This window comes from Heliangelus exortis, chromosome 2 (assembly GCF_036169615.1).
Source record: "Heliangelus exortis chromosome 2, bHelExo1.hap1, whole genome shotgun sequence".
NCBI classification, from domain to species: Eukaryota; Metazoa; Chordata; class Aves; order Apodiformes; family Trochilidae; genus Heliangelus; species Heliangelus exortis.
The window spans coordinates 40,160,968-40,186,185 of NC_092423.1; the positions used below are offsets into that span (position 1 = coordinate 40,160,968).

Below are 25,218 nucleotides of genomic sequence, written 5' to 3' on the forward strand. Positions count from 1 at the left end.
CCAATTACATCTGTTTTTTCAATATTAAATCTTTATTATATACAAAAATATTTTGTTGGGAATTAACAGAATTTCACAATTTATACATTAACATTTTTATGTTTGGCTGTGTTTACTGTGAAAATATTAGCTGTGAAAAAGACAACAGGGGTTTTAGAAAACAAGTCACAATTTAAAAATGTCCCATGTATTAGCTGACTTTTATCAATATGAAATCAAAACGCTAACAAGTCCCATCTCCTAGGCCTGCTCTACAGGATTGTATTCAAACAACACCTAGGTACTAAATCATCTTCATGTTTACATTAGAAAGTTTAGCTAATAGTTAAGATTTTTTGTAGGATTTTTTCAGCTAAAGAAAGTGGTTTTACAGGAGAGCAGTTTTTAAAGTTTTACAAATGTCAAATCCAGTCTAATTTAATATGCTGTAGAAAAAAAAAGAAAAAAAAAAAGTCCCACAAGAGCTTCCAACAGGCAAAAGCATTTGTGAGAACAAGCAAGGTAAGAAATGCACGGTGAGAGACTTCTAATACACATTGATATCCAAACACTTCACCAAGATTTTACAGTTCTTAGCCCAGTCTGGAGTGGGAAAGTGGCAAAACTGATTGTATTTTAAAACCTAAGGAAGTGATTTCCCCTTCTCACGCCACAGTACGCAGGTGTTTCACACAGGCAAAATAAGGCATGATGAGGGGGAAGGAATGTGCAGCATGCATTTTTGAAGGAGGAAAAATACATTTCAGTCAGTTATCATCTCCATATCTAACAATGTACAAATCTAAACCAAGGGAGAAAAACCTCAAAACATTTTTGCAGCCCAGAATTTTGCCGCCAGCCCTGCCCAGAACTGTACAAAGCAGCAGTGTTCACTTTTCTCTACACTATGCATCGTGTAAGAGGTCAACAATAGAGAAGTTCCTTGGGGTTTTTGGAAGAGGTTTTATTGTATTCTAGGTAAGTGTTGACTACTTACGGAGTAATACTTGGATTAGCTGTGAGGAGGGACAGCCTTGCAAGGACAAGCATTAGCATGGAGCTAATGACATTAAAAGGAAAAGGATAAATGGAATAAAGTGTTTCCAGGACTATTTTAATTACATTAGCCTGGCAGGCTGGTCATTAAGTATCCCACATCTGACCACACTGCCTTGGCAGCAGAAGGATCTCCATACCCAGCTAGCACGAGGAAGAGTTACAAATACTAAGAACCAAGTTCACATTTACATTAAGTGTAATTTATTCTATAAAATACAAATAATGCTGAAACTTTGCTTTAAAAAAAAAGAAAACCCAAACAGTTATTTGGAGGTGAAACTGCTTATCAGCCTTCACCAAGCTGGAGTTTGTTATAAATCTACAGGTAAATTAAAGCTGCAGTGCCAGCAACTTAACTGAGAATGCAGCAGTACAACACGTGAAAGTTTGTGGCATAATATCCCACTGTGAAGCCTTCAGGTAAATTATCAGATGCTGTCTGAGTTACTTAGAGTACTTGTATGTATTTATATGTGTGTGCACATGAGCACACTTAACATATGTTTGGAAGCCAAAGCTGCCTTTGAAAGTTGGTTATTTTACAAGTGTTTTCACTTCCTCCCTGCCCCCAGCATCTTTCTGGTCTTGGGACTGATAACATTTAAGTTCTACCAGTCTTAAATACCGATGTTTACGTTGACAACCTGTTCCTCTCCAAGACACAAGCTGAGAATCCCAGACAATTCCTATCAGTAAGCTTGTAAAAATACACAAAAACCAAGGGTAGGCTAAAAAAAAAACCAAACAAAAAAAAAAAGAAATTAAAAAGAATTGGCCTTTACCACCTTCAGTAGTGACAGTCTGTCACGGAAAGCAATTTAAAATACCTTTAACTATGGAAATCCTTTTAATGGCTCAGGAGATGCAGGGACTGACAGCCAGAGGGGTATTTAAGGCAAGAGGCCTACAGACTACAACTCTTTCTATCCAATAACCACTACCCAGACATCAATAAATGCTTTCTCACCACTTTCACAAAAGCAGTATCAGAAGTTTGGCAATAACACTGCAGTGCTTCAGCTCTTCAGAATGTGGGTGAGGGAGGAAGCCCTACGTGAAGCAAAGGGACTGCAAACAGTTGCATGGCAGATGCAGCAGACTTCCACCTGTAGTTTGTTTTACAGCTGTACCTACAGGCTCAGTGAGTGGTGGGGAATCCATCTACTGCAGTAGGCACAATCAGTGTAGCAAGAAACAGCATCAGCCTCAAAATTCAGTCTGAAGAAAGAAGCAACAGCCACAAAAACTGGATAGGAAACCAAAGCAGACCTAGCCAGGAATTTTCTGTGCTTAAAAGAAAAAAATAAAAAGTTCCCTATTTCTCCCTAGTTTCCTATTTCTGAATCACTCTCTTCAAAGCAAAGAAAAACCAGGTGACTTTTAACACTGAGCTGCAAGCAATTTGTACTCCTGCAAGTCATTTCCATGTGAATCTAAGGACATGCAATGGGTTAAAATTGTACAGAGGACTGGGGAAAAAAAAAAAACGTGTCACATTTTGAGCCTATCCAAGATGTGACAGATTATATAAACACCAATTCAGAAGTGATGAGCTGATCTGCCACCCTGCTCCACAAAAGCTTTGCATGGCTGAGCACACAGAGCTGCACTGATCTCAGAACACAGCCTGGGTTGCAGATACTGCCTTGGTTATAAATTCCATTTCCCTCAGCTACCACAGTCTGTCATTCTGCTCCAATTTTGCCAGCATTTTATATTGGCAGAACATTCTGAAAGAACTTTATAGATCTATGCATGATGACAGATCTCATTATAATGATCCTCTTAAATTTTAATTGACTGCATCTTGCCACATGATGTAGAACCTAAAGTAGACCTGCTAGTGTAACATCTAGAGACAGCAAGGTAATCACTTGGGTACACATGCACCAAAGTATTTACATTAAAGTTGAGTCTGGTGCACACTTAAAAGGAATTTTTGATGCATTTAAGGAAATAACTTACGGGTCTTGGCATACTCACTGTACTTTTACGTATTACTTTTCATTCACAGGGCAACTACAGTGTTTCTTCTATAAGTCTCTATGTACAGAATTTTACAGCACCTCATGCACTGTCCAAACCAGATAGAAATTACAGATAAATATAGAATTTTTAGATTGAAATATCTGTATATTTAGAAAAATATACATTAGTAAACACAATAAACCAGGTAGAGAAGTGTACCAGTTCTAAAGTCTCACATGCAGGTACATTTCTGGACTAAGTCATGGTAGCTTTGTAATGTAATAGCAGACATGAGCATTTTTTGTTTCACCACCCACATACATACATACATATACACAGACAACTATTTGATAATTTACTTTTCTAAACTACTTAAATATTTATCTTGTGATACATACCACATATCTTAAACATTTAGCAGCATCTTCACCTCGCTCAGACACACCTATTATCATTAACAGTCAATGTAAAGTTTTCCTGTTAGTATCTGGAAAATGAATGAAACACATTAAATCTTAGTTATTTTAACCTTCCCTCCCCCCAGATACTCAAATGATTTCCCCTTGCTCAAAGCCAGCCTTTCATTGTCTCCTTCTCCCCTAATTGCACAACCTACAGGTCTCTCAGAACTGATGTAGCATGGCCAAACAGGTCAAGACTGTCACCGCCGTGTATCTGGCTAAAATGGCACCATCATCCTAACAACTACCAAGAATGTTCTTTGTTTCTTTTGAAAAAAGTAACAGTCATATTAGTCATCCTAACAGGAAGCGACAAACTAAGCAGAGTATCTGATGAAAATCAGATTGTGCTAAAACGCAAAACAAAACCCACCACCACTAAACCAACCCAACCCCTTCTCCCCACTCCAACATTATATACCTGCCAATCTGAACTCTGCTTTCAAGATTTAATTAATCTATGCAAGGTGTGTCATGTTTTGGGTTGCTTTTTCCCTTACAACCTGCATGTGGACATCCAGTTAAAACCCACAGACACTTTGATATGCTCTTTGCATGCAACCTGAGCAAGACATCTTCTCCTGTTGCTTCAAAATTGTCCTTCTCACTACATAAAAACCACCAAATGCTCATCCCCTGGGCTCCATTATGCTAACTGCCTGATTTAAAACCACTGTGTGAGCCTGTGCTGAAAGGCATGGCTATGTGGAGAATGCCTGCAAGGGAGGCTCTTATCACACTATTTTCTCTGGGATGGAATAGAAGGAGCATAAAGGTTTTCCTAGCTGAACCTTGGTGCCTGTGTTTCATGTGTTTCGTTTGGTTAAGTAAATTTACAGGGGAAAAAATAAACGTAATTGCAATATGAAGTAGTATGGTGTGGAAACTGAAGAATCTTCTGATTCCATTCATTGAGGAAGAGTGAGCTCAGCCCACTTTTGGCATCGCAAATAGAGTATTTTCTAACTCACTGAAAAGGCATCAGATAGCATATCTTATTTACAGCTTATGTAGGTCTCCTATTACACAGCATACAAACACAGTTTAGTCACCTGCAGCAGAGAATGCCAATAGCAAATCATTAGAATGGCTCTGCTATGATTGCTCCTACATAAAGCACTCAATCCGTGTCTCAAAGCAGCCTCTGAGCAACAGGATCACAGAACATGTCTCCTGGGTAAGGAAAACAGAAGCCTCATGCTGGTGCCACTGTCAAAAGCCCTGCCTAACTTGAAGCAAAAGCAGAGAAAACTCATCCTGGACAGTTTAACAATGAAACAAAGTAGTGGTACAAACTTAAAGAATTTCAGGTTCATTCCAAGACTGAAATATCTGTATGAAGAGCCACAAAGATTACTTGTGTTAGACACAGTTTAGACTTTTTCCACATACACTGGGATCTTAAGCCTCCCCTGCTCCTATTCCCCCTCAACAATCAACTTTATAGGCTTTTTAAAATCATCTGTATTATACTGGTGATTAAGGGTTTTTTTGAGACTTACACTTTTCCTATACTGCAATAACTCCATTCTTTTTTTTCCTTGTGCACATACAAGTCTTTAAGAGCCCCAGGAAACAATACTCTTTTACAGTGTCTAAGCCTCTTTTCTTTCAGAAACAGTTCTGAGGAAGCTGCCTTACAATAGCATTCCGTGTCACACTTTGGTGATGGAAAACATTTAAGAAGCCAGGTGCCTGTCACCAAATGGAAGAGCAATTAAACAAGTAGATGACTTCAGTTTAGACACCCAGCCTGGTGAGTGATGGTGAATGTTGCTATATACAACAGCTGACACTGTAATATAAAATAGGATCACAAGCCACAAGCTAAGCTTTGTTCTTATTAAGCAGAAATTTACATCAATATGTTTTGATCGATGAGCCTAAAAGGTTTAGCCTCTAAAGGTTGGACCAGATGATCCCTGAGGTCCCTTCCAACCTGGTGTTCAATTATATGATTCTAACATGAATTATATCAATGAACCTACAAAGGGGAAAACTGTCACTAAACGAAAGTAAATAAATATGTTGCAAAGCAAAAGGTATAAACAACATTGCTTTTTAGCTGCAAGCTTTGAGTTCACAAGCTACCTATTGAAAAATGCAAACAAAAAGCCCAGAAATTCCATTGCATCAGACTCTTAAAAATACAGCAGTTGATCACATACAAATATTCAAAAAGATAATATAGAACCCAGCTAGATCTCACAGGAAATTAAGCCACAGATCACTATACAAATATAAAACAATGTCCTAAGAAAGGAAAACGTGCCTTTTTTTTTTTTTTTTTTAGCAATATGTTTTCACAAGTGTGATTAAATAATCCTAAACTTTAAGCATCACTCTACAAGGCATTATCAGGTTCCCTCTCTACTTCACCATTATTCAAATTGCACTGAATTACCCCATGTAAAAGCTTTCCAATGTCAGTACTTCAACAATAATGGGTTAACAGGCTGGCTCCCAAGAACAGCCTAATAAACAGCTTGCAAAGTATTCAAGAGACAAATGTAAGGGAACCCACACCACAGCTGTCTAAATCAAGAGACATCAAGAATAGAATTTATGGAACATCCAGAATGCACCAACATTAAGCCAAAAGACACTGGAGCAATAGAGCTGTGTCTTGGTTGCTGCTTTAAATATTTAATATTCTGCTCCCATGAAGTAGTTATTTCTTTAAGGAAGAAAAAAAAACCTCATCAAATTAATGTTCTTTTCTCCTAAGAGCTATAGACGTTTGACCAGTTAAATACTGACGTTAACAGGTTTTACAAAAGTTGTTTCAAGTATCCTTTTTTTAAATCACAGTGAAAATGTAAGACTAAGATGCAAATGTTGAAGTGAATGATCAAAGGTTTCTTAGATGAAAAAGGCAAAGGTACTAAATCAAAACATATAAAAATGCTTAAACGCATTTCCTTCGTGTGATATGAATAGAAAGGTTATCTGTAAAAAGTTAGAAAAATTAAAATAAATTACATATTTAAGTACACTTTCACTTCAACATTTTTATAAAAATTCAGAACAGTGTACTTTTGAATATACACAGAGTAAAAATGCACAGGTGCCATAGGTTATTGTTGGTATCTACACAACATCGTAATAGCGTGTTTGCTGCAGTGATGTGATTTGTTACTTGAGCTCCTCTTGAAAATTCTCAATATACCCAACTAATTGGGACCCACTGTGGCTCCAGCCTCAGTCTCTCGATCGCTGTCTGCAGCTTCTCAAAGGCTTTGTCCAGGTTGTCATTGACAATGGTCAGATCAAAATAGTGGTTGTAGGCTCGTTGGATCCGGGCACTTTCATCCACTGTTTTTTTCAAATCAGTGTCCTGTCAAAGAGATGTTCAAGATCACTCAGAACAGAAGACTTGGCAAATCCTTCCAAATATTGTCCCTTCAGTACATACTGCAACTAAAAGCTATATACTGAGTATATTTTCAAAATAAAAGTTTTCACTTATAGTAAGTCCACTAAGCTAAGCTGCACTGAATGGGCTGAAAATGCTACGAATGGTGCCAATAATGTTCAGTATGGCAGCCAAATGCTTCCAGGTCTTGCAGTTTTTAAGGAAGTCAAAAGAAGCACAAGTGTGCACAACAGGCAGTTAATAATTATCTATGTGAACTGATGATTCAATCAGAAAAAAATTAATGCTTTAGGAGTGGCTGAGTCAATCAGTTATGCAACTGTATTTATGCCCCATTTTGTTCCACAGAAAGCACTAAAAAATCCAAGAATTAAAATGGTATGAAATGAAGGACAATTGTACATTTCTAGTAGACTAAAGCTCTAAAATACCTTACTGTTTTTAAAGGCTCCATTTCAGCCTTGCTCACCTGACATCAGTTCCTCATCTGTAAACTACTGCTGCATTATTTTAGTTCTGACATGAGATGCAAAGAGTCAGGAAACTTATATTCCTACATTGTGAAGTCTTCATGAAGGGCATTCGTTTTCTTTTAATCTTATAAAATTGCTCCACTTCTGGACAAAAGCAATTTTTTTGTAGGCAGTTATGAGATTTGTCCCCTTGATAATATTTATTTTAGTATTTTCAAGTCCTGATACAGTTGTAAATACAAAACCAAAATGAAAAAGTTTACAAATAGCCTTTTCTTCACAGTAAATGTGGTAGACAGGCCAATGTAGCACAAAAAAACCCAGAATTTTTGCAATTGAGTGATTTCATACAGCTAGAAATGCTGTAGACAGACCCACTTGCAAGCAGAAAGTAATACTTTAAATGACATTTGTTTTTCATTTGTTCAGGAAATTCAAGAATATGAAATGGGAAATCATACTCTTTATATTGCAATTTAGAATCTGTAACAATATATGAATGCATATTTTAAATGTAACCATTCTCTTTATTATTCATAAGGACAAATGAAACAAAGGCAAGGATGTCCCTTGGGGAATCAAATATGAGAAAGTGAAGGAAATTAATTTTATCCTGGTCTGGACAGTTTTAACTTTTCCTTCTAGTATTTGCATCACAAAACACAGAGTTCATTTGGGGTAGGAAGGAAGAAAGGCAAAGTGCCCAAAAATCTATAATAAACAGAACCCATGGCTAGGACTGGGCAGTATCTCATGTGGTTAAAAAGATCTCACATGTTTGAAAAAAAAAAACCCAAACCTAAAAACAAACAAAAAAAATACCTTAAAAATGCCATATTCATTTGGTGGACAGTAACCCACCTCATTTTATTGTTGTGAATGCCCCATCAGCATTGCACAAGATACTGCTACTATCTCAGCTTTAGCTGCTTTAGTCCTGCAGCTGGGCAAGTTCATGCCCTTACAGAATATTTATGATTTGCTGCATGTCTCAGAGAAGGAGAGAAGAACTGCTGAATAAAATGTGCCACTTGGCTTTACATGACAAATCCAAGGAAGGTAGGGGGAAGAGGAGTTATTTAACATTTCTACTTCTGGCAGCTCTCAGCCATTCTCAGTGCAGCATGTGGGAATGAGGCCAACCTGCACTCTGCATTCTGCATTCTGGTAGTGGTGTTTTTTTAAGCAGGCTGCAATATCTTTCCTAAGCATTACAGATTCCATTTTTAAAGCACACCTATGTTACAGGACAAACCTGAACAAAAGTTTTGGGGGAGAGAGATGAGGAAAGTGAAGGAAAATTTACATAGAAGAGCAATTCCCACCGTCACCTATCTACCAATTGCTTCAAATAATCAAAGGTGACACTTCCTAAAGAACACATTTCAAGTAGTTTTTGTAATCAACACTTTCCTCTAAGGAATCTGTTTTTCAGAAAGAAGCAATCTGCCTTATATAGAGAATTTTATTAGCTTCTCCTAAATAATCAGCAAAAGTCTTCCATGTTTCTTGGAGACATTACCTTCAGAACAAGTTCCATTTAAAATAAAATGTAAAAAAAAAAAGTGAAAAAATCTAAAAACATCCAGTTCAAAACAAACTAAATTTAAAATAATCTGCTTACAGTGAGAAGTTTGGTTGTAATTCCAGCATCTACCACAGCCTTGTGCATTGCACGCAAAGTCTCCAACTCTGGAGCAGCAATAAACACTACATAGGGCATGAATTCTGAAGTCCTCAGTATTTTCAGGGCCTAGAAGCAAAGAAAAAGAAAAAAAAAAACAAGTAGGTATGAGAATGACTCACTGTATGTTGCCACTACTTAAGGGGCACTCCAGAACACTTACAGTCTGTTACAATCAGCAGAAACACATCGTAAAGATTCATATTTCTGTTTTAAAAATTCCTACACTACCTTTTGAAATGCTCAATATCATTCTTTCCTTGGCTGAAAAGATTATTTACTATTCTGCAAGACTCCATAAGCTGTTTTCTTCCCATCTAAGTCATTCCATATGAGTGCCACAAAAGCTAGAATTCAGTTGATACAATAAACTTTAAACCAGGTAAGAAGTCTGCAAATTTAAAGACCCACCTCTTCAACTTTATACTTGTACTGGATTTGTGTGTCAAGGTTTTGGTGGGGGGGGGGGGCTACTCTGCAAAACTGCTAGAAGCTTTCCCCATGTCTGATAGAGCCAATGCCAGCTGGCTCCAAGACATACCTACTGCTGACCAAGGATAAGCCCATCAGTGACCTCTGTCATAACATATTTAGAAAAGGGGAGAGGGGAAAACTGCACAACAGCAACTGTGGTGGAGCAGGTATCCACCTGCAGCCCATGGAGGATCCCACACTGGAGCAGACATAAGCCCAAAGGAGGCTGTGATCCATGGGAAGAGAGTGATGGAGCAGGCTGCTGCAGGACTTTGCAGACCCATGGAGAGAGAAGCCCACTCAGGAGCAGGTTTTCTGGCAGGACTTGTGACCCCCATAGTGGGTCTGCTTCTGAAGGACTGCAACTCCCTGGAAGGATCCACATTGGAGCAGTTCATGAAGAACTGCAGCTTGCAGGAAGACCCATTTGGAAAAGCTCATGAAGGTCTCCCATTGGAAGGACCCCACACTGGAGCAGAGGAAGAGTGTGAGGAGTCCTCACACTTTGAGGAAGTCCACACCTCAGGAGGAAGGAGCAGTACAGATGACCTGTGATGAACTGACCACAACTCCCATTCCTCATACCCCAGTACAGCTGAAGGGAAAGGAGGTAGAGAATTCCAGAGTGAAGTTGCACTGGGGAAGAAAGGAGTGGTGGGGAGAAGGTGTTTTAAGACTTGTCTTAACTCTCATTACCCTACTTTGATTGGGTTGGCAATAAATTAAACTGATTTCCCCAGCTCGAGTCTGTTTTCCCTGTGACAAAACAGGTGAGTGATCTCTCCCTGTCTTGATCTCAACACATGAGCCTTTCATTGTATTTCCTCATTGTCCATTTGAGAAGGTTTGACAGAGCAGCTTTGGTGGGCACCCGGTGTCCAGCCAGTGAACCCACAATACAACATGACAACACTTGTCATGTAACATTATAAATTATATATACCTGTGGATTCACATCCAAGATGCAGGTCCTTCCTGTCTGAACAACTTCAAGGATGGAATCAATTTTGGTTCCATAAAGATTTCCTTCATATTCTCCATGTTCTAAGTATCTGCCAGCTTTAATATCCATTTCCATTTCAGCTCGTGACACGAATCTGTATGCTTGTCCATCCTTTTCATCATCCCTTGGCTTTCGGGAAGTAACTACACAAAAAAAAACCAAACATAAATTTGTTTTCTTTTTATATTTGGAATACAAATATGAAACTGGACTATTATATTAGGGAGAGTATAATAAACATTAATATACAATTTTAATTGTACCATAGACAACAGTAAATTTTTCTAGTGTATGTTTCAAAGCTGGACACAGCCCCTCCCCTGCCCTTTATTTCTATTCTTCCCTTATATGTTGCTTACCCACCCCTTTGCTTATTTCCTTTGGTTTACACTCCTTCCCACCATATAAAATACTCATTAATATAATCTTTTTTATTCACTTAATAAAATAATTAGTTAAGTGACTTGAAAATCAAATGGAAACTTAATTCCCAAATACACTGCTGGGAACACACCAAAATCTGCCCCACCTCCCCTGCCAAACCTGAGCAGATGCTTTGCTCACTGTATTTGCTGTTATTCAGGGTAGAATTACCTGAATGAGCTATAAACAAAGCTTAAGTATCAGAAGAAGCCCAGAACTGTAGCAGAACCTCAGTGGAGAACAGCTAATGCTGCTTTCCAGGACAACTTGCCCTCCTTTAAATCAAGCTAATTTTTCTGCAGAGAGATTAAATCCAGTATTTAAGTAAAATAGCAACTATCTTGGGTAGTGGCAACACTGTGCAGTACAGACATTATTCAAGACAGAAAATGAAAATAAAAATAAAATAAAAAGTAAAATAAGGCAGCATCATACAAAATAAAATATCAGGTTATTACCAATTTTGCTGTCCTTTCACCCTATTATCTGCCCACTACTTTTATTTAACTAAATCTGAACTCCAGAAATATTAAACATAACAGTGAATGGATCTCTTTGGTACTAATACCTGGATCACAACTTGGTGCCACATCAGCACTTGGTGCAGCCCTCCAGGAATTCCTCTCAGCTTCATTATTACAGAAAACTCAAATTCAGGAGAAATTATCTTTTGAAGCTGTTAGCAATAAGCATGTTTCTAGAACATCTAGTTTTACCCAAAATTCTACAGAAAGATTAAAACTACAATGGTTAATACCACAAAAATTATAATATCAGTTTGAAATTAATTTTAGAGAATGAGCTTTAACACTTACAGCCAGAAGATGACACTGTCAGATTGCTAGGTTGGAAAGGTTAACTTCATGCCTTTGAAGGGCATTCAAGAGCTCTAAGTAAAGGCATTTTAACACTGTGTTGCATTACTTATATGTATTTAAGCACACACATTCCATTTCAGAGAAGCCAGTAATTTTAAGGGTTTTTTTAAAAGGTAATAAAAAATTTTAGATGTTATAAAAACTCTTACTATTTTGCCAACATAAAATGATGAGATTACTATTATTTTTCATTATTATTACCAGATTTCTCTTAAAAAGGAACACTGAGAAGTGAATCTTGTTATCAGTCACACACACCCATTCTTGGTGCCCTGGCCAGTTTAGGTGTCAGAGATTCAGTAAATGAGAGAGACTGTTTCTTTCATGTTCCACAATTTATCTGTAAGACCTGTCCCTCCTCTCCTATTACCAGATCTAATTCTTGCTCACTGAGAACAGTGAGGGAACACAATAGGGAACACACTATTCTTGAAATTCTGAAAAGCAGGTGTCAAGAATATAATGCTGCTAGGGTGGACTTCTCTGGTCAGCAGTCAAATAGGAGGGGGCAGTTAAAAGAGCACAAAAATCTTAAGAATGAGCAAAATAGCTCTCAGGAAGGAAGGCAAGAAAATACTTCAGTAAGGGGTGACTTTTTCTGAAGTTGCTAAGGAGAAAAAAAGAAATGATGGATTTGAGGATAGAGGTATTAAAACATCAGATTATTGTGCAAATTTTTGAGATCATAAAACACTTCAGTTTGAATGGAAGTTTGCTGCTTTTCCCTACACTTCTAGTACTAAAGTGCATGCTTCTACAGATGGAAAATTAAACAGGAGACCTGAGCAACTCCATTGGCTGCTCATTACAGAAGGCTATTAGGAGCTTGTAGAATCCCCTCACTAACTGATGGCTACTGATAATGAAGAAATCTATCAGACTGAAATACTGCACATACAATAGTTGTTTTTCTGCAGTATCAGCAACATTTAACTGATAGTTTCAAATATTTTCACTGGCATCATAGGTTAGTCCAGTTGTCTGAGAAGACAAAGAACATTTCTTTTCCCACTCTCTACCAGTTTTATACTTTGACTAGATGACTCCCCTCTTGAGTCACTGGGATAATCATCATGCATTTTTCTGATAATGAGAGACTCAAAGTATGATACTGCAGTAGAAATGCTGACAACTTACATGGCACTGTAGTTCCAAACCTAGTGGGATTCAGTACTATAAACCTGTTCTTCAAACTTCTTCGCCCCACTCCTTGGGCCCCAATTAAGACCAGTGTTTTCCTCTGAAAAGGAGGCATTTTGGCTACTTCCTCATAGATCTGGATTTCGTGACGATCAAATTCTACATTGAGAAGTGTACAAAAACTAATTAATACACAGTCAATACTGTAGGAAAAAAAAAATTAAGCAGTCCTATGTATCAACAGACCACATGTGGATATAAATGGTTCTCAAAGAGCATTAAATCTGATACAAGCTTTCTTGTTTTAAATTGGCATGGGAAAAAATGGACAGCATAAACTCAGATTATTACCTTTACTTCTAAGCAGAAAATTCAAGATTGGTCAGAATGGGAGCACTGTGATTAACAATTTGTGATTTTTCACAGAATCACAGAATGGTTGAGGTCAGAACACACCTCTGGACATCATCTGATTCAACCCCCCACTCAACCAGAACCTCTGGAGATGGTTACTGAGGACCACACCCAGATGGCTGTTGAGTATCTTCAAGGAGGGAGTTTTCACAACCTCTCTGGGAAAACTGTGCCAGTGCTCAGTCACCAGCACAGTGGAGAAAATGCTTCTTGATACTGCCTCTAGTCCTGCCACTGGGCTCCCCCAAAAGGAGTAACCCTACTTTCAGGTGTTTATACATATTGATAAGATAATAAGATCCCCCTGAGCCTTCTCTTCTTGAGGCTGAGCAGTCCCAGCTTTCTCAGCCTTGAGTCACAGCAGAGATGCTCCAGCCCCTTCACCACTGTATGTCCATGTCTCTCCTGCACACTGCAGCTCTGGCCTCCCCTGTGCTGAGGAGGGACAAAAGGATCACATCCCTCAACAGGCTGGCAACAAACCTTTCACTATTTTATTTCTTTTGATATGAAGTTCTTCTGTGACTTCAAGCTACTGAAAGAGGTACTCAGCACTACCATAACTTCACTGGTCACTATTACTTTTAAACCACAAAAACTATCTGATCTATCAAATTTATAAAATATTTTGCTGCAAATCTTTCAGATTTGGATTTATTGGAGTCTGCAAGTTTAGATAGCTGGAAAACTCTTGTTCCTAAGTAATATTAAGACACACCTGCATTTCTTGTAGTGAGATACATCATCTTTTTCTTTTTTTTGCTGCTTATTGTTCCACAGAAGGGCCCTAGGAATAAAAATTGAGATGAATTGTTTTTTTCTGTTAAATGTATTTTCCTGAAGTTTATTTACATGAACGTAGGCAAATCTAGATTAATTAAATTTACAAGGACTATTTTAGATTTTTATATATTCTAAGGTAAGAGATCACATCTATTTTCATATGCATCAGATGTTATAGTAAGAACTGAATACGGAGGAAAAAAAACAATTTTCCTGGAAAGATTTGTACAAAGCAGAGAAAAATCCAAAATGCTGAATTTACTAACATTCAGCACACACTATAAAGCATAATAAAGAGAATAATTCTTATACCTTTCCCAGCTCACTTAGTATTTTAACAGCAGATGGCAAAAATTATTTGTATATCATGAAAACTAAGCATAGACTTTAGCCTTTTTTGTTCTTCAGTCAAATAATAATTAACATTTTGCAATATTCTGCGTATTGTCATACAGCAGTTTTCTAGTATCTAAGGAGGCAGGAAAGGCAAAACAAATGGAGTCAGAGGAAAATCTAGTCCTGAAATTCATTAAATCTCACCTGAGTTGTCCCAATCCCTCCTAACAAAGGCCTTCCTCTTCTCTTCCAGGAACTGGCTGGGAATAAGCCCTGCACTTCCTCCTTCTTTGACATGACTAGCCTGGGGAAAAAAAAAATTAAAAATCATAAGTAACTTGTGAGAAGTGTTTTTCTCATCAACATGGTGTTTCATATTGTCACAGAGTTCCTCAGTGGTAAGTATTGATAGATTTACTACTGAGACTTGGAAATTCAGACTCAAGATGTGGGTATCAAAACTGTGTCTTGCCATTAAGTGTTAAAATTCAGGTAACTTAAATAAAATAGAAGTCTCATTAATGGTTCCTATAGTCATACAGTTTTGGCATCAAAATCCTTAATGGAATTCTATGGCTCCAGACATTGAGCTCTCAAGTGACAAAACTTTCTAGTACACAGTACTCTTATTTTGTATCCTTGAGCCACTCCAAACAGGTTCCAATGCAGCCTATTAACTCCCATTTCACAAAGAGTGAATGCCACTAACACATGCCTAATCATGCCTTCAAGCTTTTTCCACTAAGAAACTACAGATTTAAAATCTTAGTAACTTAAGTATTTCTGGTAAGGAAAGTTTGGCTAAGATTCTCTATAAAATTATTTCATGGCAAGCTCAATTCTCAGCAAGCTGGACACATAAAAACATACAGTTACAAAATGTTATACTCCTCCACAACTGGTTGGCCTGTCTCTTGCTGACAGAAATGGTCTGCTTTTCAACTTACAAGTTTTTACCTATGGCTAACTCATTTTTCACAGTTAGCAAGTTTTCAGAAACAATCTAGCATTTCTAGAAAAGGCAAGGAAAAACTAACTTTTTTTCTACATAGCACTGTTTTCATCACATTATACTGGTTTCATTTTTGCCACTGATTGTTTCAGATTTGTTTCTCTTGGACTCCCACAATTTACAAGCTGAAGAATTTGAAAGGCAATACAGAAGGCAGCATGCAAGCTAAATGTCAGACTACTCTAGAGTTCTCAAGTGTCGGACTTCTAAAATTAATTAACTTGGAAGTAATAAAGTTTCTGCCTTCCCTCCCACTTTATATTCTTTCTGTTATTACTGTCACTTATGAACAAAGGAATTCAGCAACAGTTGTTGATGTATATTCAAGTATTTTTACTGCTTTTAAAGTAGTCATATATATACTGCTTTGAAGTAATGTCTGGCTTACTATTGCTTGTTATCTAACAAAGGATGAGCAACTTAGGGGTGGAAAGGGAAATTAATAATGCTGAACTCTCTGCACAGATTGCCACCGTCACTTCAAATTTTTATTATCTCAGTTTTTTAGTGTCTTAAAGGTTCACTGATCCCACTTTCAAAGGCACTGATGATGCTTATTGTGTGTATAGTGTCTTGAAAAATAAAAATAGCATAAGCACTGGATTGCATTTCTACTAAATGACTGAATGTAGCAATACAACCTTAAAGCAGTAGGAACTGTTAATAATTGAGTAGTGCCAAGTACTTTGATTATGAACATGCATGTAACAGTTCACAGACATCGACCACCACTGTGGAAATAAAAGATACAGCTTCTCAAATAGCTATTCTCACCCCTCTTCAACTCCACCCTCAGGAAGGGGTCCACTTCTCCCACAGCTGCTGTCAGGGAAGGCTTACCACAGTTAACATAGTCAGCCTAAGACTTTCTGCTAGAAATTGTCCACTTAAACTGATTTCGGAACGTCTAGGCTTATGATACAAGAACAAAAACAAATAAGTAGTAGTAATATCAAAATGAGTGTTACATATACAATTTAAACATTCTATTTTCTCTAATATTTCAATTGTAATGTCTTGATATTAGCTTGAAATCAGATTGCAGTATAAATATTTTTTTTCTTATGTCGACTGTTAAATGGAAGTAGATGATAATTTAAAGAGTCTATTAACAAGGCAACTATTGAAGATCTTTGTTTTGGTTTTAAATATTTTTACCAACCTGCCACCAGTTTGGATCTTCCCGGTTTACAATTTGAAGAATTTCTCCTTTAGAAAATTTCAAACCTGCTTCTTTGCATGGGATGAGGTTGTCATTGTATGGATTATAATCAAAATGACACTTCACAAAAACCTGGAATGTGTAAAAATTTACAAGGGTTAAACATTATAAAATAAATTTTTACTAATTTATCTGTCAAACTGAAGTAATGTCTTTACCTGCAGCATAAGAAGCTTTTTTAGTAAAGTTTGACAAGTTGAATTTGGCAAGTAAAATTGAAAAAACTGACGTGGGCCAGCTTAGAGAGTAGAAATAATCAGCAGAGCAAACCTTGGCTGAAGTAGCCTCATGATGGAAATACAAAGCCAACTGTTCTTTTTGGACAAAACACTAATTCTTGCCTTTCACTGTCTACAGCTTGGTATTCTGATTTTAAATAACTTAAAAACATTGACAAGTTCTCAGAATGCGAGCCCTGCCTTCAAGGCTTGTGGAATCTTATGAAGCATATTTGCCAGAAACTCAGTGTTTCAAACGAGACATGTGACTGCTCAAGACTCAAATTTGATGCAGGGGAAGAAACAGTAAGTTGACTCAGTAGATTGGAAACATCTTTGACTTTTTTCTACCAGGCTGAGGAGCAAAGAGTGCACCTGCCTCAAATACAGCACATTCCCTCAACACATAATCAATGTAAGTATAATCTATTGTAGTACTGTGTTTCTACTAGTACTAAACACATAAAATAATCAAAATATATCTAATGCAAAATCTTAATTTCATGCAATAAGATACCAAGCAGTTCTTTTTACAGAATTGTTAGAAATGTGCTACTGACCTGTTGAGGAATAACAGTGTCTCTGTAGCTGGGAAGAATCTTCAGAGTGACACTGCCACTAATATTTTTCAGCAGTTCCTGCAATTCTTTTGGGTTATTTCCAACCTCATGGCCATTCACCTCTTTGATAATGTCACCTACATGCAGCAGACCTTGCCGATCTATCATTCCACCATGAAGAATTCGTGCTATTACCAGGTCATTGTTCTCAACTCTAAATGTAACACCCTGAAAGAGGAACGTGACATCTAGTTTACCATTGTTTGAATTCCAATTTTATTTTACCATTATCTCAGGCAAAAAAATTTCATATATTGAAAATATATAGAAATATACATATATGTTTTATATAATCTATAAAAATATAAATATATTTTTATGCATCCCAATGAAAACAGAACTAATAGTTACTACACTTTAAAGGTTTCTAATACACAGATAAGCTTCAGGTGATACAAACTGCTTTCAGACAAGGTTGTCATAAGACTGAACAATGACTGTATTGTTCTTAGTTACATGCAATTCTGTCATTTTGTATCAGGACCACACAGATGTTGTTTAAGTCAGTTACACGAGCAATCATTCAGCCTAGTGATTGCCTATTCACTAGATTGCCCATAATTTCTTAAAGACAACAGGTCGGAGAATATACAAATATCTTATTTCAACCTCTCCTTACTGATCCTATCTCCCATTAAATTACACAACTTAACAATGGAAATAATAAAAATGTCATCCAAGAAACCAGGCACATGCAAATGTTCTCAGTCACACTTTAAAGACACATTTATCTACAATTATTTACCAGTGGTTCTCCTGCTCTTTTGTGAATTCCAAGGATACGAATAGCATCTACTGGAACAATTTGGTTGTTCACTGAAGAATTATTGACTTCTGGGCTAGAAGGAGGGGAATCGTAGCATTTTGAAGCCACAATATCATGTGCCTCCAAGAGTGACTGCAAAGGAACAGAGAAAACCTTTTTTAAATAACAAAGTAACCACTTACAAAAAGATTTAGTGTTGAATAACCACTGCATCTACCCTTCTGGGACCAGATCATAATACTCACACTTCACGTGGCATGGAGATAAAATTGACATACATGACCCACATAGCCTGATACGCTTACTGTCATGGCAAGTGTGCCCTCTTTTGTAAATACAGATGCTTCTTTTTAAGGTAGTATGTGAGAAATGTAATTAATCTGGAAGGAATATGTGATTTTGTAGGGAAGAAGAAGGAAAAAGGAGTAACCAAAACAGTCTTTCAGCTAATGAGACAGTATTTGAGCAAATGGCTAAAGTAAATGAACAACCCACTGCAAAATAATAAAATAAAAAATGAAGATAACTTGTCATTTGATACTTGTGTTTAATGTAATAGAATTTTCCTCCATAGTAATTTTGATAATTACAGGTATGAAAGGATTTCTAGCATTCTACAGAATTAATGCTTTCTGTCTGCATAAAGCCAAGGCAGAACTCTAGCACCGAATGAATGCTATTTGACAGAATTCAGCTTGTGGAACAGAAGAGCTCACACACCTTATGGTGTTTTCACCAGTCCACATACAGAGAGAGCAAAAGAAGGAGATTTAAATAAATATATTCATCTTTGGAAGACATGACAATTTAGACTTCATTTTCTTGTAAAATATAAGATCTAAATACAAGGTTTATAAGACAACACATACAGGTAAAACAAGATCAAACGTGTGAAATTAGACAGCAGAGGCTTTCTGTTTTGAAGGAGAAAAGGGACACCCTACAGCCACCATAGAAAGTATCACAGAGAGTCTCACTGACAGATAAAGGAAGAGAAAGGAAGCAAGCAGAGTAGATACCCACGAGGCCTCAGCCAACAAAGCTCTGTTTCAACAGTGACCTCATGAGATAAGGTCTTATGCTAGATCACTGACTGGTGGCAAATAAGTAGCTAAAGAGAGGACACCAAGGACAGGGTCAGTATAGGGACTATCACTGATAGTGATATTTTCTGTCTGATAGACAGAAAACTACTAGAAAGCAGAGCAGGTGAGCAGACAACATTTAAGCAAATTGAACAATATTGGTATGCAGCTACATCTGTAAGCAACCTCTCATCTAAGAGCTGTGCAATCATATTATTTAGTGTTAAGCTCCACACACAGCCCTCAAAGTGTCACAAACCTGAACAATCATTTTAATCTGCACACTACACAATGATCCTGCTGCTATTTCAACTTAGTATTAAAAGGAGGTACTGATTCATCATTTCTGCCTGTGCCATTAGGACTGGAAAGGCAGCTTTTATTGTGGCTGCTCTGATAATGTGGACAGAAACCAAATCAAATTAAATAGGAAAAAAACCAATAATTTATTTAAATCAAGCAGCTCTCGCATGGTAGGAAAGTCTAATTATTCATTATCCAAGACACACCCAAACCAGAAACCAAGAGAACAGAGCTCTGTTTGCAAGCAACATTTTTGGATTTTTAGATTTCCAAAATGAAACTTATTAGCATCAAATGCATGTTTTAACTCATTACCATTGATAAAAACCAGGTATACTTCCAGTATACATCCAGTTTTTTCCTTTTGCTTGCATACTAGAATGAATTGTTCCCAAACTTTCTGCCACAAATCACTAGATTTCAGATGGACCCGTGTGCATAACCATGCCTGTACAGATCAGTGCCCTTAACTGTAACAAAATTTATGGATTTTACTCTACTCGACTGTCAAAAAAAGACTACTAGGCTAACTGTCTGTGTCATCCTTTTCAAAATAATATGCTCTGTAGGATTCTTTAATTCTTACATCTGATACCTTTCCACAATCTGCTCCTATCTATTCACTCAGTTTTATGGATAAGCATTAATTCTTCCAGCTACTACTTAACAATCCCATCACAAGATTTTTCCCTTCTATTTGCAAGGGCTGTAGTCTTTTTATTAAATTCTAGTATTTAAACATGTATATAGAGCATAAAAGAGGAATGGAAACATTTTAAGTACTTCTGAGGTCTAAAGTGTTAGGAAAGGAGTCCTGAATTCAAGACCACAGTGCTGTTCTGCTTTGGTGTATTTCCCCCAACCCCCAGTTTGTAATTTAATTGTTCTGTTAGATCATAGTTGGGGAAATAGTTACCATATAGGCCAAACAATGCTTCATAATGTTTACAGATTACACTATAAAAACAAATTTTGAATTTTAACTTGGATTCAGCACTGTAGAGAGCCTTGGATGTTTAATGCTTTTTTTTGTTTACTGAACTTTTAATTTTTATTTTAATTTCTTTAGTTATTTATTAATTTATTATTTCTTTTTTTACCTGTCAAAGTTAAGTACAGCCACAGCATGAAGAAGTCAATGTATCCTAAGTTTCTGGAACTATGGAACATACTGGCTGCCCCAGAACTGTATGTCCATTGTGCATTCTATCTTGTGATGCACAGAGAGAATCTCCTTGCCTTATTCCAGCAACATTGCCGTTTTTTCCATGAGAACCTTAATGCAGTTAGCCAGTTGGGGACAGTCAGCTGATCCTGGATACGTATGCTCTATGGAGGAAGCTTTGAACTCTTTCATAGCTGCTGATTATAACAGTCCCTGTTGTTCTGTAGACTTTGATAGTGGTTTTACAAGTGCTCTAGTGCCAGCACGGGAATAGTCACATTCCAGGGGAGCTCTGGAGTCACAGGAGCACAGGTTATCACTTTTTCTAAACTATAAGAAACAAGTGACTTTCATGCAACTGTATTTCTCAGATCACTCAACCACAAGACTGAAATATGAAAGTAACTGTGAGACACATAAAATGTTGGAGGGTAGTCTGACAGTGGATACAGGCACATGGCCCCTCTTGCCAGGAGGCCGTAAGGGTTATTCAGGAGTTTATACTGTCACCTAGCTGGCTGGAAACAGTCTTACAAAACTGGTACAGATTCTCAAGTTTCAGGATTAAGAGTTTGGTATGGGAAGATAATGAGTTAACTGTTTTCAGGAAACCAATAAAGTAATTTTCTCAAAGAAACCATTTTGTATTTGTGGGCAGCTGTGCATAGGCCCCGATAATCCTTTTGTATACATACACATGAAAAGAAGACATTTTTAAAGGCTGTTCGGGATAAATGAGGAAGTAATTTAAGACCTTAGAAAAATCAGGGGGCCTGGTAAGGAGGCATGAATGTACGGGGGAAAACCCTATAAATTATGATTTGTCTAGGAGGCAACTTGAGATCTCTTTTCTAAATGAAACATTTTAAAGGGCTAATTGGCCATTACAAAGCAAACTATTAGAAGAAAACATTGGCTGCTTTTCAGATTAAGTATTTTATTGCCAGCAGAGTCCACTATTTAAGATGAACAGCTTGCATAATTCTTGGAAAGGTGAAAGGAAATGAACAAGTCCTTCTATAAGTGTCAGAAGTGATTCTTCTGAATGTTCACTGCTCCAGCAGTGCAGTGCTTTCAGCTCCTCCCTTTTCTCTTGAGGCAACCTAACCTCTCTTACCACTCCTCTACTCTGCTCTCCAGCTACTCTCTGGCAACACAAGCTACAGCCTTATTTATGCTCTGCATGTGTATAGAGACACACCCTGGTCTGATGGCCAGCCATCAATACCATGAAACTCTTTAAGAACTTAATATCTTCCACACTTTGACCCCTGGAAAGTTTGGTTAAAACTAGAACGGGTTAAAAGTGGAAGGGCAAGGAATGAGAGAAAAGAAAAGGGAGAGGACAAGCAGTCTACCTCAATAGTATCAACATACTCCCATAAGCCAGTCCCTCCCCACTGTATATTCTGTAAAAAATTTGTACAAGAAATTAAGCTCTGTAATTTGGTAATTTCATCACTACATGATTCAATCAGATAATATAATGCACTAGTGACTTGTATGCCACATTTGATACTTACGCGAGGAGGTAGGTTACAACTCTAAGATGACACCACAATAAAGTGACATTTGTAAATTACAGAACCAGCCTCTAAAACAGTCACACACTGGTGCCCATGCAACTTCAAAGGAGCCAAGTCACATTTCTCGAACTCGAAAAAGGATGCAAATTATATTTTCTATAATTACAAATGACAGTGTGTTCCTGTTTTGCAAGGTCCCCTCTTGCAAAATTTGTAATATGCCTTCTTGCACCCAATGAAGCAGAATGGATAGCACAATTCCTAAGTAGTTAATTTTGTTTCCTTTTCAGAGACATATAGCCTCCTCCCCAGGACTTAGAAAGAATGTTCTATCCACATTTTAGTCTAAAAGCCTCACAAGAGGAACTTAAATATAATAGAAAACCCACAAGCTAAAACAGCTTCAGACTTTTTTTTTTTTTAATGACTTAGAATGAACAGAGTGAAGGACAGGTTAGTTCTTCAGGGCAGCATTAAACAATCTTAACCATCAAATAAGCTTTTGCTTTCATATCTAATTCTTTCTATACCATCCAGGTTTTGCAGCAAATGGAGTACAGAGGTCTAGAAATAGCTTAATGATCTTACTTACCCATGACTCACTCAATAGTACCGTGAAAGAAGCAGCATGCAATCTTGTTCATAGCATGCAATATTCATGACATGATTTTTAAACTTGGGTTCCAAGGAAGAATCAACAAACTGTGAACCACTAAGTCTGATGTTGATAGATAACACATTAGAAGAAGTTTCCATAAAAAACCAGAATGATTGGAGACAACAAATAATGGGAAAGCATCAACACGCTGTAATAAAGGGAAGTCATGCTTCTCAAATCTAAAGTTCCTTTAGAGAGTCACAAAGCATGGCAGCCAAGCACTTAGAGTTGACAATATAGATCCATTTCCAGATGGCAGACTCCTTTATCCAAGTCTTTTAAAGAACCAAAGCTACTATAGGATTAACAGTAAGGCTCTCAATTGGATGAAAATACTTGTTATAAGACAGAAAAATTAGGGCTATGAATTTAGTATTAGTTTCCACGGTTCATGTCACCAGGGAATTTCCCACAAGCATCTGGGCTCAGTTCTATACCTGCCAACAGAGTGACAAGTCAGGTAAATGTTCTAGGAAAGGAGGGTGACAAGTTAAATGGCAGGGTTTGCTGGTGCTGCTAAGCTGTTCAAGGAATTGACAAATAAAGTTCAAGTCAACATTCAAGTACCAGCTGCTGGGGACATGGAAGGAAAACAAAAGAGGTATTTGTTACATGGACCTTTAATGTGCAATTAGGATGCACTAACAGAAGATCAGAGCAAAACTGTAAAGTTATTGTAGCACATATGTCATTTCAAGTCTGCTCTTTATAAAATAAATAACAAAGATGTACAAGAAATGGTGTAAATACTGGCCTTTTTGTTCACCAGAGACTTTGGAACTACTAAATTAAATGTGTAAATTGCTTAAGTCTGAAGTGATGCAGTACCTGACACCAGTTATGTTGTGCCTCTGTAAATATGACTGCTGAACAGGAATGAATGTTGAGTTTGCCTTAGCATTGGCTGTTCACCCCAATTAAAATTCTTATTTTATGTAAGTCTCCAACAAGCCATTTTCAGTCTCCACCACAAAGATTCTTTGCCCAGCTGGTCTCTGGTCCTTGTTGTCTCTCTTCAGACATCATTGTGAAAGGGTCTTTCAGACTACAGCTGAAGTTCTTCACTTTTTAAGTCCTTCATCCTTTGACTCACCCTCTTTGACTTGTCAGTGTTTCACTATCAAATCTCTGTCAGATTTGTCACTGCACCAGGTACCCCCAGTTCCAATCTTTTTGGACTGTAACTACCCATTCCTCCAAACTCATCCTCCCCTTTTCCAGTACCAATTTCTGCTAAGGGATCAAAGACTGATTTCAAGTTTTATTCACCAGTAAGTCTCCAAATTATAGTCACCCTTAGTTATGGTGCCCTTCTGGACAGATAATAGCACAAGGGAGGCCAACATACTCCTCCTCAGAAGAGGCAAAGTCTGCCTTCAGAATAGTTACTACCTCAAAAGCTGAGCTCTTGAAATGTCCCTTCTTCTAGTAGGCCACAGTTTGACAGCATTTTCAGCATTTATCTGTGTTAAATGGTAACTTACTTCACTGCTATGTTTGTATAATGTACAACTGAAAATTTAGAAAAAACCTGTGTTTAAATTCACATACCCAAAAGTATCTATGACTATACCTGTTTGGCAAAAGATGCACATTTATACCATTGCAAAAGGTTTGCTATGTTATTCTACAGGATACCTGTTGCTAAGTACTGAAGTCAACTGGAGCTTGCCTAGAAGTTCAGAATCTACTAAGGATTTACAAGTTCTTTCTTCAAGGATCAGTACAGAAGCCAGTGATAGAACAGCAGCTGTGGGAAAATATCTGCCTTTGACAAATGTATGTTAAATGTTCATTTATGCTATGTACAGCAACAGTGAGAGGGATGCAAAGGCTCAAGCTTCAGTGCATATCTCAACAGAGAAGAATCATATTCCTTCACTCTGCAAACTCTGTATCTTACACATAACTATGGATGCCAACAGGTGATCCAGAGTGCAGAATGGAACTGAGACCACTTGGAAATGCTAAGGATGAAGCCTTGAGGGGATCGTGGAAATTCCAGTCATACAGGAAGTAAATGTTTGTCCAAGATTTATAACAGAAACTCAAGTGGATTTTAAAACGAGTGAAGAGATTCTTGAGATTATTAAGAACATTTTTGTTCTTAAGACCACATGGCTTCTGCTTTACCTTTCATATGGAGTAAAATCCTACATATTTTTGCTACATATGTTTGCTACGGTTCAGGT

At 37.3% G+C, this 25,218-nt stretch overlaps 1 protein-coding gene across 3 annotated transcripts in view; it reads right to left on the bottom strand.

Annotated features, from left to right (window-relative positions):
• Positions 1 to 11: 11 nt before the first annotated feature.
• The window catches only part of PALS2 (protein associated with LIN7 2, MAGUK p55 family member), a 60,391-nt gene continuing 35,184 nt past the window's right edge, over positions 12 to 25,218 (bottom strand). For all 3 annotated transcript variants that reach the window (XM_071735688.1, XM_071735687.1, XM_071735689.1), the window contains exons 4-12: positions 18,269 to 18,421; positions 17,464 to 17,691; positions 16,626 to 16,757; positions 14,656 to 14,755; positions 14,051 to 14,119; positions 12,916 to 13,077; positions 10,418 to 10,620; positions 8,941 to 9,069; positions 12 to 6,804 (exon numbers count right to left, since the gene is read on the bottom strand). In XM_071735688.1, coding sequence (XP_071591789.1) covers positions 6,628 to 6,804; positions 8,941 to 9,069; positions 10,418 to 10,620; positions 12,916 to 13,077; positions 14,051 to 14,119; positions 14,656 to 14,755; positions 16,626 to 16,757; positions 17,464 to 17,691; positions 18,269 to 18,421 — 1,353 coding nt within the window. In that variant the 3' untranslated portion in view covers positions 12 to 6,627. The remainder of the gene's footprint in view (positions 6,805 to 8,940; positions 9,070 to 10,417; positions 10,621 to 12,915; positions 13,078 to 14,050; positions 14,120 to 14,655; positions 14,756 to 16,625; positions 16,758 to 17,463; positions 17,692 to 18,268; positions 18,422 to 25,218) is intronic.